This window comes from Liolophura sinensis, chromosome 6 (assembly GCF_032854445.1).
Source record: "Liolophura sinensis isolate JHLJ2023 chromosome 6, CUHK_Ljap_v2, whole genome shotgun sequence".
Taxonomy (NCBI): domain Eukaryota; kingdom Metazoa; phylum Mollusca; class Polyplacophora; order Chitonida; family Chitonidae; genus Liolophura; species Liolophura sinensis.
In genome coordinates, this window is record NC_088300.1 from 37,314,554 (window position 1) to 37,331,539 (window position 16,986).

Genomic DNA, 16,986 nt, shown 5'->3' on the forward strand with positions numbered 1-16,986 from the left:
ACTTGCACGAAAATGTTAAAATCAGAAAAAAAAAGAAAATTAAAGTAAAAAGAAAGTAAAAACTTCGCCAAGTACCTGACTAATTTAACTACTCGAGCCAATGAAGCCCAGCCAAGGTGTATGTATGTATGTATGTATGTATGTATGTATGTATGTATGTATACTTGTACGTCGTGTTTAACAATTTTTCAGTCATGCGACGACGAGGAGATGTGGGTACATTTATTGTGTCTTCTCGTGGCAGGGCGAGTCCATGCCGCCAAAGTGAAGCCGCCACTGAAGTATCATGTCGCAGACACCAGACATGACACCCCACCAAGTCACATTATATTAACACTGGGCCAACCAGTCCTGTTTCCTTGCTCTAAGCTCTCAGTGCTCAGCGCCAAGCTAGGCAGCAGCTAATAACATTTTTAAAGGTTTTGTATGACCGAAACGGGTTTGATCCCAGGTCTCCCGACTTCGAGGCGAGCTAATCTACTGAACGAATAAATAAACCTAATACATGGGTAAGGGCCACCTCGAGAAGTAAGTCAGCACAACTGCTGAATCTGTCCCGCGGATATCCATATTCAGGTGATCTGACACTGCTTCCACGGTACAAGCCATGTCAAAGATAAATTCCTGGGGTTCTTTCTATCGCTTTTCAAGGTTATTTTGGAAATTTTATGAGGATGCCTTCACGTACCACGGAAGGTATAATCAGGTGTAATTTTGTAAATTCTATAGGCTATTTGGCCACCTTTAATTCAGGAAATATACTCATTTGTGCTTACACACTTTACAGAAAAATGTAGGCCTCATAATATGTGTTTTACAAACAGTATATAGGCGGCTTCTACTTTTACTTAAGTGATGAATTATGTATGATGTTTGTCTGTGCTGAACATTCGGAGGAAGTTAAAAATTAGATCAAATCCAGCTTACTCTGTAAACACGCTATATAACGATATACCTTTAACACTCAAACACCTCAACAATTTTCCGCAAAGGTCATGATTAAGAATGTAAAATATCTGTTTGAAAACTAGAAGCGTTCATGACTGGTCTGCATGATTAAGCGCATGACTGCATCCCAACTGCCTTAACGGACTGGGTTAAGTGCTTTGTGCCATTTTGTGTTGTTGTTGTTGTTTGTTTTTTGTCTTGTTTTTTTTTCTTTTTTAGGCTCCTTTTCATTAAAGCATTTTCGAAATTACCAATATAAGAAAATGAGAATTAGGGGAATACTCCAACAGACGAAAATGATGATATGCGAAAATAAGAAAATGCGAAAACAGGCATGAAATCGTCTAACTAAGAAAACCTGAAAATTAGCAATTAAGAAAGCAAAAAATCACTAAATCAATCAATAAACAAGAAATCTAAGAATAGAAGAGTAAAAAGTAAGAAAATGAGATGTGCACAAAATGGCGTGAAGCTCTTTTTCTGACACTTGTAGGGCGACACCCAGAATTGTATAATTGTTGGGTAAAAACGAGAGATGATAAGAGAGCAAAAACTGTCATCTACGAATGCCCACATACATGAGTTCGTAGATGAAGGGTAACATTTCTTTTCTTTTATCCTTATCTACTCGTTCAAATTCTGGCATTCTCGCGTACCCCCCCCCCCCCCCCCACGATAGGGGAGGCGGGGAAGGAGTCAGGTCCACCTTTCATCATACATGAAAACTGATCCACGCATAGAATTTCGATAGTGTATTTTCTTTTATGTCACTCTTACAAATACCATTTTCCAATAACATAAAAATACCTTTGAAACTAAACAATCACATTTACACATATTATAGCTGTTTACTAGGAGACGGGTGAGCTTCATTTCTTTCTGGAGTATCAAATCTGTGAAGTAGTGAATAAAAATAATGAATTTAAGGTTTGAAATCAATGTATACTACTTTTATTGTCTATTTTCCTTCGGATTCCACCGTTATCTCTTTTTTAATCGCTTGGTGCCTGTCGCCCCGACTGTTCCCAATGATCTGAGCAATGATCATGGTGAAGCACAAAACGCCGGCAGCAGAAAACGTGAAATACAATAAGGAACGTGGTCCTAGGTTGCTGATGAGATAGCCAGACATCCAGTTCGAGATAAACGCGCCGATGCCGCTACCTATGTCAAAGATGGCAACGACCACACCATATAGTGGAACATATCGGTCAACCCAGGCCATGCCTGAGGGATAGACGGGACCGAAGAAGAAAGCAAGGGAACAGGAGAATACCCAGAGTATAAGACGTTTGTCGTAACCACAGAAAGTAATAATTGCTGAGCAGGCAGCCGTCAGATAGACCTCAGAGAACAGTACGTATCTGACGGGAATCTTATGTGCCAGCAATCCCATGATGGCTCGGCCACCGGCATAACAGGCGAAGAATCCAGTATTCAGATAAGCTGCTTCACCTTTGCTGAATCCGATGCCACTCTCCATGGCGTAAGTGAATAGAAAGGAGCCCAGAGCCCTGTCCATAACCACTGTCATCATGTTAAACAGGAAAAACAGAGCTAAAATTGACACAGCACTCTTTGGGTGATCTTTCAGGAAAGGAGCTTCACGCACATTTGAATAGGACGTGCAACCATACAACGAAGTCATTCTGCGGAACGGTTTGTAAAGGAAAAATCCAACACTGGCCATTCCAATAAGGAGAACAAACCCAGATACGATGGCGTAGGGTATTTCGATTAAAGATTCTTTGAAGATTATGTCTTCTTCCCTGAAGGTCTCGTTGAATGTGTATGTTGATGAAGTCTGATTGAAACCGTGGCGATGGGACAGAAATGGTGTAGCAATCAGCGGAGAAACCAAGGCCCCGAGTCCGTACCCAAAGTGGAGCAAGTGTACAGGCATCGCCGCCTTTTCCTTCCACATGAGAACGCACATGGAATTTCCCACTAGCATTGAAAAAATAGAGCTGTGCAAAATTCAAATAAAGCAATGTCTAAATACTGTAGTATTATGATATAATATCAGACTATATTCAACCATCACAAACTTTCTGTTCTTATTAACAGATTATTTTTTGAATGTTATTCTGTGTCAAAATATTTTCTCAAAATAGAATTTAGACTGGTATTAGTTTCAACAAATAACGACATTAACTACAGAATCACATCATGTTTTATGTAGAATACCTCCATGGTCCTACTGAAATTTCCACTGGCGAGACATAAACTGCACCCACAATACATTTATTACCGTACTCGATTGCCTGAAATAAAACCTCGTCAAAGTTGAAAAAATTATGTCAACGCCTGCTTGCAAGATGGACAAAATGTGCTTTTTATGAACTAATATGTAAATATTTCTATTAGTTCTTTGTTAATATATTTCTCAGAAATGACTATAAACTGCGTGGTGGCAGCTTTATTAAATTCTCAAAAGACCAACTTTTTGGTGTCTAGCAACATTGTAGCTTACCAATGCTGTCAATAATATTCCGCTTAAACAGTCACAAACGAGAGGTAAATGTGTGTGAGCGTTGTTTGTGCCTCGCCAGAGAAACTCCCGACTGAACCATCTTGCGAAAGATAATAAAACATGTGATCTAGCCGGGAAATGTAGTTAAGTGCCATGTACTTACTGCTAACAGAAAAGCTAATTATTGAATTTTGTTCATTTTTATTGAAGCAGGAGATCGATAAGGCGGGCTGAGTTGACGAAGTGGACATTGCTTCCCCACCTATCTATTTTGTCTCGTATATATAATACGGAGACTATATCCATGTATATGACGTATCTGACGTACATGTATTATAGGCCGCTCATTATAAGCCACGGTACGAAATAAACCTCGAGTTTGTTGTCTTGCTTTCTGGTTTGTCTTTTTACATTTCTATTACACGGTGCTAGATAAACCATGATTTATTTCGTTCGTTCCGTCTACCGATGTACATTAATTCACCAGTTTAAACACTGTCTGATTTTCATTCACTTGAAATATATTAATTCGCAAATATGTATTATAGTCACTTTCATTATATATGTTGCAACGGGCACTCTGCATGATCAGTCCGAATAATGCACTTTTGGAGTCCAGTTCCTGCAGCCTGCATATGTACGCCGGCGATCAGGTTTATGCGTGAAGAAAAACGCGGTGCACAACTTCACTGGGTAGCTGACAAACTGTTTTAAAACCGCAGCCCATGTAACAAGAGCTGGATTCGAACTCATGACTTTACTGGTCAAAGGCCTGATATTTGTCGTGATGCAACGATTTAACTATAACTGAGCCAGCGAGGCCCCGGAGAATATAATTATACCATTATAAATGGTAAAGCTAAGAGATAAAGAATAATGTCGGCCATTTGCATCCGTATGAAGTGCATTGTCTCAGTTGTGAGAATGTCCAAACCTTTGAATTACCTGCATTAATTCCACCGTCAAAAACTCCTTCCACAAAGAACACGGAAGCCAGAACGCTGATGGTGGTTACCCACGGTTTAGTTATGACAGAGACAGACACCACGGTAAGCGCCACTCCAAGAAGCAAGTCAGCACAACTGCTGAATCTGTCCCGTAGATATCCATATGCGGGTGATCCAATCAGTCTTCCCATGCTTCGGAAGGCAATAGCAAAGCCAACGCTGTCATAGTCTGTGTGTAGGCGTTCGCCAAGGTCCGGAACTGTGGGTCCTGTTATTCCACCGTACAAGCCCTGTTAAACACATATTCTGTGATTTCAAGAGAATGTCTTCACGTATCAAAGCAGACCAGTTTCTCTAATTTTTCTTAATTTAATAGTCAGGAAACATGCTGTCTTGTATGTTATTATACCTTACACACAAAAGCAATAAGATGTGTATCACAAACAGTGAGCAGCTTCTACTTCTAACATTTGTTTTTTTTTTAACTCAAACTGTGTTTTTACAGCTCTGATAATAGTTTAAAACTGGAATCTGACTTGCGACACAGTAATAAATTTGATTTTTACGACGTCTCTCTTACGTACCATGCAAACCCAGGTGACGAACAAACTTGAAGTTTTCGCCAGCTTAAACCTGGCAGCTCTTCGGGTGTCCTCGACATTTTCATCCTCTCCTCCCGGGCCAGATTCTTCAGTTATCTGAGGAACGGTGACCTTTCCAGAGTCCATAACCGAAATACCCTCAGTTTTCTGTGACTTGTGGGTGGTTTTACTTTCAACAGTCTGATTTTCTGGTTTTGAAAGTGATTTCCAAAACGAACTATCTCATTCTCAGATGGTATTAAGTGGTAGTTTAAGTGAAACTCAAGTTCATCTGACGTATAAGCCACACCCGAGCAAATTCCATTTGGTCTGCAAATACGTTAAACAGCGATATACATTTAACATTGAAACGCTTGAAGAATCTTTCTTAAAATTCATAATTAAGAATGTAAAGTAGCTGTTGTAAATGCATCTAACATTGAAACGCTTGAAGAATCTTTCGTAAAATTTAACTGATCTACACACTTGAATGCACATGCTTGAATGCATGACCTCATCCCACTGCACTTACGGATCGGTTTAAGTGATTTGCGCTACTTTGTATGTTTTTTTTTTTTAATTTCTCTCAGGTAAAAACATCATCATCATCATCAATGATTCCATCATCCTCTGCGCATGTAAGGTGAAACCACAACCTGGAGTTGGCACATCGCACCCAGTCATTGTCGCATTTTGGGTCGTTCTTCTCACCACACCCCCACTTGCACTTTGAGCAGACATATTGACGTGTTTTCTTTCCGCTCGAGGTTGAAGGTATGGTCATGATATCGGCGTTGTGAACATTGGTAGTTCCCCAACAGAAGCTTCTGTTAGCGATTCTCCTCCGATCGTCATTTCTGATGGATCTGCAGATACCAAAGGAATCATCCACTGATTCGAGATAGATAATAGGGCGAACCTTGGATTCTTCAGCCAGAGTGTAAAATTTTGTTTCGATATCCCCTGAACCAGGTTTGACACAGTGTGAAATACTTTGAGACCATTCAGTGTACTAGACTCAACATCGAGGAGATCGACTTGATGCCGAATTGCCGCCTTATTCATGACAAGGACAGTCGCATTTATATTTGCTCCACTGCAAGCGCCTGCAAACACAATGGCATTATTTACAGTTACTTGGCGGGTCATGGCTTTCCTGTACACCCTCCTTTTCACTACCCCCCCCCCCCCCCCCACCCAGTGCATCATTAGACCCCTTTCCGTGGCTGGTCGCGAAGAAGTTGCAGGTAAGTGTCAAACTATACTTGTCTTGTAGACTAGGCATAAGCCCAAATACATAACTCGACGGCCCACCCGTCCAGACACGTACAGCATTTGCTGTCGGGAGCCCTGGATTGATTATTTCTTGGAGCTTCGAGGTGAAAGCAGCGACAGCATTTTTGTTATGATCTCCACGGTGACTGGCAATGATTCTCTCTCGATGGTAAATCATTGCCTTGTCTTTGGCGCCAACGTGCGGACTGTATTTCATCCTGCCACAAACAGGTAAAGTTCTCGGCAAAATCCATCTGCAATAAGCACGTGGAGCTGTCCTGGAGTTTAACTGCTGTTTTGTCCATGTCGTACGCTGCTGCTTGGTTTGTTTATATGAAGCAGTGCCACAGGAACTGTGGCAACAGATTTTGAAGTGACGACAGAGCTTTCCCTACACTTCCTCGCATCTCTTTCTTTTGGATAAATTTATCCTTCCCCTGTACCCACTGAAACCATTTCAAGTATTCGTAGCTGTTCTCTTCGACTTTTTCCGCGAAATTCACCTTAAACCATCTGCCGTCAAAACAAGTGCCGCAGTTGTCAGACATACATGCATCGCCTTGCAGAGAGCACGCGCATTTTGACAAGAATTCCTCTCTGGAATACAAAGGAAAGACCTCAGGAAATTTTCGGTGAAGCGCCTCCAGCAATAGTATGACATTACTGTGATAATGACGTCCACAAACATTTTGAGGCCTTTGTGAGGAAAGTTGCACCCATTTCGATCGCAAGGCAACAAAGGATGACTTTCCAATTGCTGTTTCTTGATTGTCTGTCTTGAAGGCCTGGTAGGTCGCCGCCAGCGTCAAGAAGAGATTTTTGAACACTAGTTTTGTTGCCCATATCGTCTCGTAAAGTGATGTAGTCAGCTTTACCGGGCATTGCTCTCGACACAGAATCAAAATGATAGAAGTCGATCACTTTCTACTGAACATCAGCATCTACTCTGCGGCCATGAACTGAGGCTGGTACAAAGTACGCATCTAAAGCTTCTGTCGCCAGCGTCCTTAAGAGTGCAGCTCTTTTGGTGGGGCTTTTCTCTTCGCTTTTTCCAAACACGCCGCAGACTTGAAGATCTGTTTCACTGGTACAGAGACATCTGGTGGTAAATTGCAAATTGTTGGCGTTCGTCTCAGTGGGTAATTTCTCACAGCATCGCAAACCCGCTTCCGCAACTTCTGCTTCTCTGACAGTGTCATTTGATCTGGCTCGCGCTTTTTTCTATTTCTGTCCTTTTCCTTATATTCTCCATTCTCCGGGGGTCCATTTTCAATCTCGCCAGCCTCTCTCTTTGCCTTTTTGCTGCTGTTTTCGCCATACTTGACGATTAACCTGTAGCAAAAAGTAAAACTGAAAATTAAGGCAAACACCTACATTTTTTTTCCTTCTAAACTATTTTTTTACGGACTTTCTGAAGTTTCAATGATTTCTTTTCAATTCAACATGTATCAAGAAGTAAATTCCCCATGTATAAATGTTATTGTGACGGAATTACATGGAAAATGTAATTCTGTCACGTGTAACTTTGTAATTCCGTCATGCAATGTAGGCAACTATTTAGAAATATCCCCGGCTATAAAGCATACAAATGTGATAGATTACCAGACAGACCGGGTGGAAATCTTATCCTTGTCAAGGGAAACATTGTACACCTGTATATGGGCTCGAATAACGTAAATGACTTACTTGAATCGCAAGCTATTCAAATATACCACGACAATAAACCAATTCACATCATAAACATATACTCTCCCGGAAGTATGAGGAAAATATCCAAAACAGTCTACTTAAACGACGGCAAAGGAACAAGAATAGACTTCGGTAGGGGCAACACTTCAGCAATAGAGTCTCACTATTACCACACCTGATCTCGCACCTAAAGCAGGCTGGAATGTTATACCAGATACACTCGGGAGTGACCATTTCGTTATCATGACAGAACTTGGTATGTCACCTCAATCTGATGTAAATCTCAACAACTCCAAATTTCTATTCCACACAACAAACTGGGAGAATTCTAGAAAGATTGCCAAAATATATTAATTGATGATGACTACCTCTCCGATATAGACCTATTCAACCAAAATCTTACTGATGATATACTCAGGATTGCAGACCAACACATCCCCATTTCCTCCTAGCATAAAAGACCTGCAAATCCTGTTCCCTGGTGGAACAGTAAATGCGCTGCAATATAAGACCACGAAAAATACAAACACTTACCACTGAAGCTGAAAAATTAAACTCTTATTGAGATCATATTGATCTCACAATCAGATGCCAACGCGATCTCAATCTAATGAGATGCATTTCAGGCACTAATGGTAAGCCAACAAATTCACACTCATAAAAATGTACCAGTGTCTAATTCGCTCCAAAACAGACCATGGTGCAATAGTCTATCAGTCCGCGTGCAAAAACTCTGCTACAGCGAATTGATAGTATCCAATATTCTGCCTTAAACGTAGCAACAGGAGCTTTCAAAGGCACTTCGCCTTGCAGTCTCCAAGTAGAAACACTTGAAAAACCCCTTCAACTTAGATGAGAACAACTAACCCTCAAATATGCAGGAAAAAAAGCGCTTACGGTAATACACATCCATGTTACAATCTAATCCTCCCATATTCTGAATATGAATATCTGGAAAAAACACTCAGCCCCAACAGGATATGAAATCAAAAGACTACTTTGCAAATATCACATTGCCTTGCTTAAGCAACAAGAAAACGCATATCAACAACAACCCCTGTGGTTATTGCATACTCCCCAAATAGACACTGCACGCCAAGACCAAATTTCAAAACTGGAAAACCTTGTATATATCAAAGTTCAAGCCTTAGAACACTTCCACAAACACTACAACGGTCATCTAAAATTACATACTGATGGATCCAAGAATGTGCAGGGTCACACTGGATCATCATTTGCAACACCAGACCTAAACATAGATAAAAACTATGAAGTACCCAACCACCTCTCTGTCTATACCAGTGAATTAGTTGCAATTACAATGGCACCACAACTGATTCTTGAGAACAAACCAAACCGAGTAGCCATACTAAGCCACCCCTTCATCGGATTAATTTCCATCCAAAACTCTGAATCTGAGAGCAGACCAGACCTCCTACAAGAAATAATCTCGCTAACTGACAAAATACAGAAACAAAAAACCGAACTGACTTTAGCATGAGTTCCAGCGCAAGTTAATATTCGAGGAAATGAAATTGCAGATCAGGCAGCAAAATCGAGCCTACAGAAATATCAGGAAGATATACGAAGTCCCCTTGAGCCAAACTAAAATATATACATTGATCAATACCCAAATTAAAAATCAGTGGAAAGAGGAATGGGGTAAAGAAACCCGCGGACGGTGACACGATAAAATATTGGACGGAACGATTACAAAATTAAATTCGTTCCAGTTATTGAATAACCAGGATGACAAAAATATATTTTTTCTACCGGTCTATGAAACGTGCTGTCTGCGCCGCTATGGGAGGCCACGAATAAAAACTGGAAATAGAAAAAGAAATCAACCAAAGAAGAAGACAGGAAAAACAATAAGAAGACCCATCGGACCAAAGAAAATTAACATCAAGGAAACGAAGACCAGAAACATGAAAGGCATCAAAACAATAGGACTATCTCTTGCTTCAACTAAGTGGATGAGGCCTGACATCCTTGTTCCTCAATTATACTTATCGCACCTGTTACTGGCACAGGTTTCCAGTACGCGGGTTTTTCCTGGACGGCGTCCGGTATGAGTGGCGGGAGCACCTGAACTCCACGTCACAGAGGAGGAAGCAAGAGAACAAAACTGTTAACCAATAAATAAAAGCACTACTGTTGTTTTCTCTCTGTGTAAATTTCTGTATAGGCAACTAATGCTGTAATGTAGATCTATGTATTTCTAATGTAAAGGTAATGTAAATCTCTGTAAATAGCTTACTATTCATCCCCTTTGTGTTAAATAACCATGGCAGCATTTGAATCTATACAATAAGCTATGTACATGCTACCATAAAAAGGATTAATTCCAGTAATTGACTCATGTACAAATGTAAATAGTATACCAACGCACTACCATTATCTATCAAAAATATTCATGTGTTAAAAAAAATAAAACACTGATTTGATGGGCCACGATACCCGCCAGGAAAGTGACCCTAAAACCAGTATTTAAAAAAATTATATCATTCACTTGAAAACGATGCTAGTATCTGCATCGAAACGTCGTGACAATAAACCAAGAAGTTGTAAATCCATAAGTAATGCCTTGTCTAGTGTACTCCCGTGCCAACTTATAAATGCCACTAAAACAAGCTATCCATAAGGATATTCAGAAAATAACCATTTAGCAGAAAATTCTTGTTCACAGTGCAGTCAGTTTTTTTTTTTGTTTTTTTTGTTTTTTATTGTTTTTTTTTTCACATAGGAAAGGATTTTGAGGAAGAAATTATTCTATTACAGAGGAAAAAAACCAACAGCAAAAATAAAACTGATATAGCACATATTTTTATAGAGAATTATTATGAACCATATTATGAAAACACGATTTGAGGGTAGATTGGGTTGATGTTGGTGACAAGCAGTCCCAGCGTAGGGCAGTCCCATGATGCCGGTACCCGCGTGGATACGCAGTGACGGATCCCACTATCATACTCCCTACAGTGCATACCTCGCTCTCCACATTTCGCTGCCACCAATACCATTCCCTTCGCAACATGATTCAAATCAACATCAAAAACAATTTTATTGATGAATGTTGATTAAATAGTTTCGCGGGAGGACACAAGTGATGAGGCTAATCCTAAACAAGCCTACTTGCGTCTCACATGCTCCAAAGTTTATCCATTGGTGGCAGTGATGTGAAGCGAAAGGTACGCATGCGCTGTAAGTAGTATGCCTTTCTGTTCGGACAACCCAGCAAAACGTAATTTGTCGATCTGCAGAGAACTGCTGACCCAGTTTTAACAAATAAAGTATTATCTACGAGACCTGTCAAAATCTACACACGATTCAGTCATCCCTCACACGCTAACTCGTACCAGGAGAATGTATTTTATTCCGTCCCATCTGCATCAGCATCGTATTGGTGTAAGCGACACAATTGTTTAGCGCCATTTTTGTTATTGGAAAGTGGTAGGGATGTAAAACTGGCATATGTTTTCGGATATTATTCCCAATAACTGAGGTAGACAGGGGAGTGCTTTGTCGGCGAAGATGTACATTAAGCAGGTAAGACCTAAACTGTGATACTTTGCGTTGTTGAGTGTACCTACTGATCGTGAATTCTGTGGATGAAAATTAGAAACAGTTCGTTTATTATACATGTATATCTGTAACTTGAATGCAGTACTTACAGAAGGCGCTGGTAATCGGTCAGTTAAACGCGTATGAAATTTGCACATTGAAAACGAAAATAGTGTACAGATTTAATGCAAAGTAACAGCGAATAATGTGAGGCCTATATCTGTGGTTCGCACACTTCACATGGGCTTCAACCGAGTTCAAGCTTTATTCCAGACCTTGGACACACAGTGGGATTTGTGAAGATTAGGGTGCCTTTTGACGTAATAAGCCCAATCGACGTTTCAGGGGTCTCGCGAGTTCAAAGATATCGGCGAGACAGGTGAGGGTACTGCTAGAAGACATGATCTTATGTTAGGTGGCAACAGTGCTGTCAAGTCGACAGACAGATTTGTATTCAGTCTAGCAACTACAGTAAAATAACGTCTTGTATCTATGTTAGTTTTAAGGAGAACCCTCCTGTCTCACCGATATCTGTGTAAACTTGCGAGACCTCTGAAATGCCGATTGGGCTTAATTTTCCCCACCTGCCTTTACAGAGAAAAACGGTGGAGAAATCACAGAGAACAATTTTCACTGCAGTGGTAAGGTTTACAAGCGGAGGAAGTGTTTTAACTGCAGAGAAAACATTTACACCACAGAGAAAACGTTTACACCACAGAGAAAACACTTACACTGTGGAGAAAACCTTTACACTATGGAAGGAACAGTTTTCGCTATTCGCTATTCAGTTTATCAATTTTGTGTCAAATGTTTTTGTGTGTTGATTTTTTTTTTGCATATACTTAAGAATCCTTGTTCTTAATGATAAGTTTCAGTAGAATTATTGTTAATCATTTGAAAATGCAAAAAATCTCGAATGGCACTAACGGGTCACCATATTTTTGGAAATGTGGCCAAAAACAGACTTTTGTAGTTTTTTCTTTTATAACAGTGATAATCTTAGACTACACATCAGCTGTCATACGAATGTATCTCATTGCATTAGCGTCTCTCCTCGCGAAATCACAGGGACATGTATTTCAGAAACTGGACCCTCGATAATTCTTCAGCATAGGAGACTTTGCAGACTATCCGTGTAGAATTGAAACCAGATATTTGGATATTAGGATAATTTTGTTCAATACAGCTGCAGAACTTGCAGTATAATGACCATTTGCAGCCCTTGCTACATATTTTTCATGGTAAACACAGGAGAATGTCACCACTAGACAAGTTTGACCTTTGGAGCCTATGCGACACGGGGCAGGCTTGTTTAGACTTATCCTCAACGCTGGTGTAATCTTTCACAGTGGCAAAAGCAAACTGAAATAATGAACCATCAAAAGTCTACTCTGAGTTCCGTTCTAGTAGCAAAGGGATCCAAACAATAGAAACATGCCCTATTTGAGTTAAGAAAAAAACATACAGCAGTTGTCAAGTATTGCTAGAAAATGCTTTGCAAACTTCAACGTAGACAGTGTCAAAGTGAAAACACAGCTTCAAAAACAACTACAACACTGAATGTAAAGGCTATTGAACACTGTACAGTAGGCCTATAAAATATTTTACATCCTACATTTCTACTGGTGTATTCCACAGATTTTGTTCCAGCTTTCTTTTTATCTTTCATGGTTCAGATGCTCTCTCAAGGCACCATTAGATGAGTAATTTTTGAAAAATTTCTTCCACGTGACCAACTACATCAATTTTGGGGTACTTTGAACCCAACCCCCAGGGGACTGTGCACACGAGCCACAAGAAACACCATTTTGGAAATTTCACACCTATTACTACATGTATGTGTTCCGTGTGTCCAACCTTTCATGCGTGACTTGACTGATAAACCTCTGCCAGTTTACAAACTATGTGGGAACGCTCAAAAGCATGGTGCACCAATCCAAAAAATTCACAAAGTGCATCATGTAAATGTGAGTGCTCAGATACATGTAGTACAGTAAATGACTTAAAGTTTCGCCCTGGGACTGGGAGAGTGTCTCCCAGGATTCATTGCGTTGATCGTGGTTCTTACAGTCTGGGCGCCGCGGGAGAGCATCAGGGGATTATACTGATAATTCAAGAATGTAATAAGTAAACTCACACTTCACTGAGCAGTTAGTCTATGCTTTTATGACTTACAGCTCATGGTTTCCTCAGTTTTAATGATAATAATTTTAGCGCATGCACTTCACAACAGGTTAATTGTTTTGTTATCGTTATTTTGTGATAAATAGGAATTTGGTAGAAAACTTGGTGGAAATTAAGTGTAACTACCCAGTACCTTACACATGTGGAGTGTCATGTCAGATAACCGTTTTAAACTGCAGAGCTCTCCATACCCAAAGCTGTAGCCGAATTTAGCACACCGCGAATCCATATTTGCCAACTAGGCTTATCAGTAGAAGAGACGAAATGTCAAAAATTGCGATCAAAGCAACACTTCCACAGGTGCATTTGCACTGCTGCAGCTGAACATTCTTGTTCATTCTGGCGTAATTTGAAAGACTGTCAACTTCTGCTCATATTTCCTAAACATGAATACTTAATTTACTTTATATTTAATCGAGTCCCCTCAGATGAAAATTGTTGTGCGAACTCCTAATGTGATAACAACTTAGACAAATCCTGTCTACTTATATGAGGGACTCGCACACAGTGCTTCCAAAAAGGGGTAAAAGCAATTAGTTGTAGTTTTCGGAAACCTCGCGTGGAGTATGTTTTCTGTGTTTTAATTGAGGTTCCCGATGTAAAAATGTGGGAAAAGAAACTCTTCTGCAATAGGAGGACAGTTCCAACTGTAAAGAAACAAAATGTTTGTATAGACTGACATACTGAATTGGATTTTCACGGACATGGGAAGGTGGTGCCTGATATTTCTCAGTGAAATTTCTTTTTAGCTTAAATACATTTGTACACATATTCATTGCATAATGAGGGCTCTCAGCAGTCAACTGTTCACCAGATAACAGTGTGAGGTGACTTCTACCACAACCTAACCCTAGTGATTGGTTTGTCTGCAGTGTACATTGTAAGGGTACATTCCTTGTTTAGCACTGTCATGCTTCAGACAGTGTTTGTAATAGACATCGCCTGTCTTGGCAGTTTCTTTGATTTCATTCATGATGATGGGTATATGTAGAGATGTAGAGAATCTCACATGTGAAACTTTTGGTGATATACCATAGATTATTTTCTAAATTTGTCCATGAAAAACAGAATCTAAGTCTCCTACATGTTTTTGCTGGGCAGTGAAATATCACAAGAAGAAAAAATCACATATACGTACTGTAATTCTTCAACCTTTTCACATGTTTGCAAGGTGTTTATTCAAACATATTTTGAGAGAACTAATTTGTGTATATTTATAAAGTTATACCTTGTGTGAATCTCGGAAATTGTCCAATCCAACCAATGCAGTTTTGTGTCCAAAATCAGATTAAAAAGGTGTATAAATCACACTAAAAGTTGTTCTTTTACTTGCGAAAAGGTTGAGAAATTAGGGCAATAATACTCACTGAAAGTGTTAAGCAATGGTCATGTAAATTTTTACAATTTAAATGGTCATTTTTACATTTTTTGCTTTTATGTTTTTGCATTTTTTATGTCATTAAAAGTATTGCCCAAATCCCAGTGAAAATGATCGATTGATTTTATGGCCAGTCAAAATTTGCCGTTCCACAATCTGTTGATTTGGGTCTTCAGTAATGTTTGAAATCACCATAAAATGGATTTTAAGATTGAAGGTGGCAACCTTACAGTGCATAAGATAAATATATTTTTATGGCAGTACAGTACTCCTTGAAATTTTAACAGAGGAGTACTGGCTTGTATCTTAGGATATCAGAGAAACATTGTCCCCATGATTTTTTATCCTCATTATTTCTAAAATTGACGTGCCTACAACAGCTATCATCAGTGACACGATAAGTATTCAGTGGAGTGCACATGTGGCCATTTTGAGTGAGTTCTAGGTAAATTTCATGGGTCCTGAATAAAATGTTGAATAAAATTTTTTTCTTTTTTTTTTTTCTTCTTTGGGCAAATTGTAGAGTAAAACTTGTGCTACATGTTACTAAACATTTTAATATGTTTCAAACTATGAAGACACATTTTTCTGCACCTGATGGATGCGCTTACAGTAAGAAAATGGTGACCTTTCAAGGCCATATCTGGAAAAAAAACATTAATGTTCTGTTTGCATATGTAAAGTACTGTTACAGCCAGTGAGTAAATATTTCATCAAATTATACAAGAAAATTTAGAAATTTTTTTTTATGACTGCATTTAAAATAGGGAAAATGACTTTTTTTTGGCCAAAAAAAAAACAAACTTCAGTGACATTGAAAATGTCAAGTGCCTGTGCACACGTTGATGGGCTCTAATTGCCAGTATGTAGGTGTTGCAGTTCGCAATATTTCAAGCAAACAGTCTCGTATTTATAAAAAATAAAGTTTACAAATAAGTTTAAAAACATGAAAAGTTTCGGGTTGTGTGGAAGTTATCACATTTAACAGTGTTCAATAACAACATGCTCTGTGCATGAATTTGTAAAGGTTTACATAGATCTGGGATTTCCGTACAAGTCTTGTTGTTTCATTATTTTCTAACTTGGTCCATCTTGTCTTTGATTGTTTGTTGCTGATTTTTGGTACCAAAATTCCTTGGAAAATCGCCTCAGAGATCTCAAAAGTTCGGCATTTTTTCACTGGACAATGTGCACGATCCATACCTTGCCAATCATTTATAATCAGTGCATGTTTCCGGACAACTTGCGAGGGATTCTGTCTGTTGTCATGAAATATGCTTTTATAAACTCATGTGTATCTTAATTTTTATAGGCGTATTTGTTACTCGTATTTTTTCACCTGTATGCATCTTGGGCATTTTTGGAGGTGTGAATATGCTGAAAACTTGAGCACTGAGTTTTGTTAGACGACCCAAGTCGACTAAGTGGCATACTTCCTTTACAAAATTTCCCCTACCCGATTTCCTCCCACCATAATGTAGGTTGCCATTGTATAAGTGAAATATTCTTGAGTAAAACACCAATCAAATTAAATAAAATCCTTTACAAAATGGCAACAGAAATCAAGTCAGCTAGAGTAATCAGTTTTTTGCCTCATGGATTATTGGATAACATACATTGTATTGCTGCCAAAAATAGGCACGAAACGCTTTCTTTTGTGAATACAAATCTGGCAACAGGTCTGTCTTCATAAATCGATTAAAGTCATTGTGGGCCATCTTTAAGGCAAAATATTAACAGTATTGACACTAATAATGCAGATTATTGTTTTACAATCATGTGTTTTCTGTCACTTGAAGTACATGTATATCTTTGCTGTATTTTGTAGGTTATCATTCAAGGCTTCAGAAGTTATCGGGACCAGACAGTTGTGGAACCATTCAGCCCAAAGCATAATGTCATAGGTGAGATATCTCAACAACGCCTTTTAGCAGTGTATTTTGATGA

The 16,986-nt window shown here is 39.2% G+C and overlaps 2 protein-coding genes across 2 annotated transcripts in view; one reads left to right on the forward strand and one right to left on the reverse strand.

Annotated features, from left to right (window-relative positions):
* Positions 1 to 1,906: 1,906 nt before the first annotated feature.
* On the reverse strand, positions 1,907 to 5,096 carry LOC135467160 (sodium-dependent glucose transporter 1C-like). Its single transcript, XM_064744925.1, has 3 exons — positions 4,953 to 5,096; positions 4,367 to 4,658; positions 1,907 to 2,895 (listed from the first exon to the last, which is right to left on the reverse strand). Exons 1-3 carry the CDS (start codon positions 5,094 to 5,096, stop codon positions 1,907 to 1,909), a joined length of 1,425 nt encoding a protein of 474 aa, XP_064600995.1.
* Positions 5,097 to 11,331: 6,235 nt separating this feature from the next.
* Positions 11,332 to 16,986, forward strand: part of LOC135466500 (structural maintenance of chromosomes protein 3-like) — a 44,445-nt gene continuing 38,790 nt past the window's right edge. The window contains exons 1-2 of the mRNA XM_064744019.1: positions 11,332 to 11,462; positions 16,868 to 16,943. Coding sequence (XP_064600089.1) covers positions 11,448 to 11,462; positions 16,868 to 16,943 — 91 coding nt within the window. The 5' untranslated portion in view covers positions 11,332 to 11,447. The remainder of the gene's footprint in view (positions 11,463 to 16,867; positions 16,944 to 16,986) is intronic.

What these genes read in the sequence shown, in the direction of transcription:
- LOC135467160 (XM_064744925.1), bottom strand. Translation starts at nt 5,096, where the DNA reads ATGGACTCTGGAAAGGTCACCGTTCCTCAGATAACTGAAGAATCTGGC. An exon ending in TCGTCACCTGGGTTTGCATG is followed by an intron (nt 4,659 to 4,952) that starts GTACGTAAGAGA and finishes TGTGTTTAACAG; the next exon opens with GGCTTGTACGGTGGAATAAC. An exon ending in TGACGGTGGAATTAATGCAG is followed by an intron (nt 2,896 to 4,366) that starts GTAATTCAAAGG and finishes TTTCAATGCTAG; the next exon opens with TGGGAAATTCCATGTGCGTT.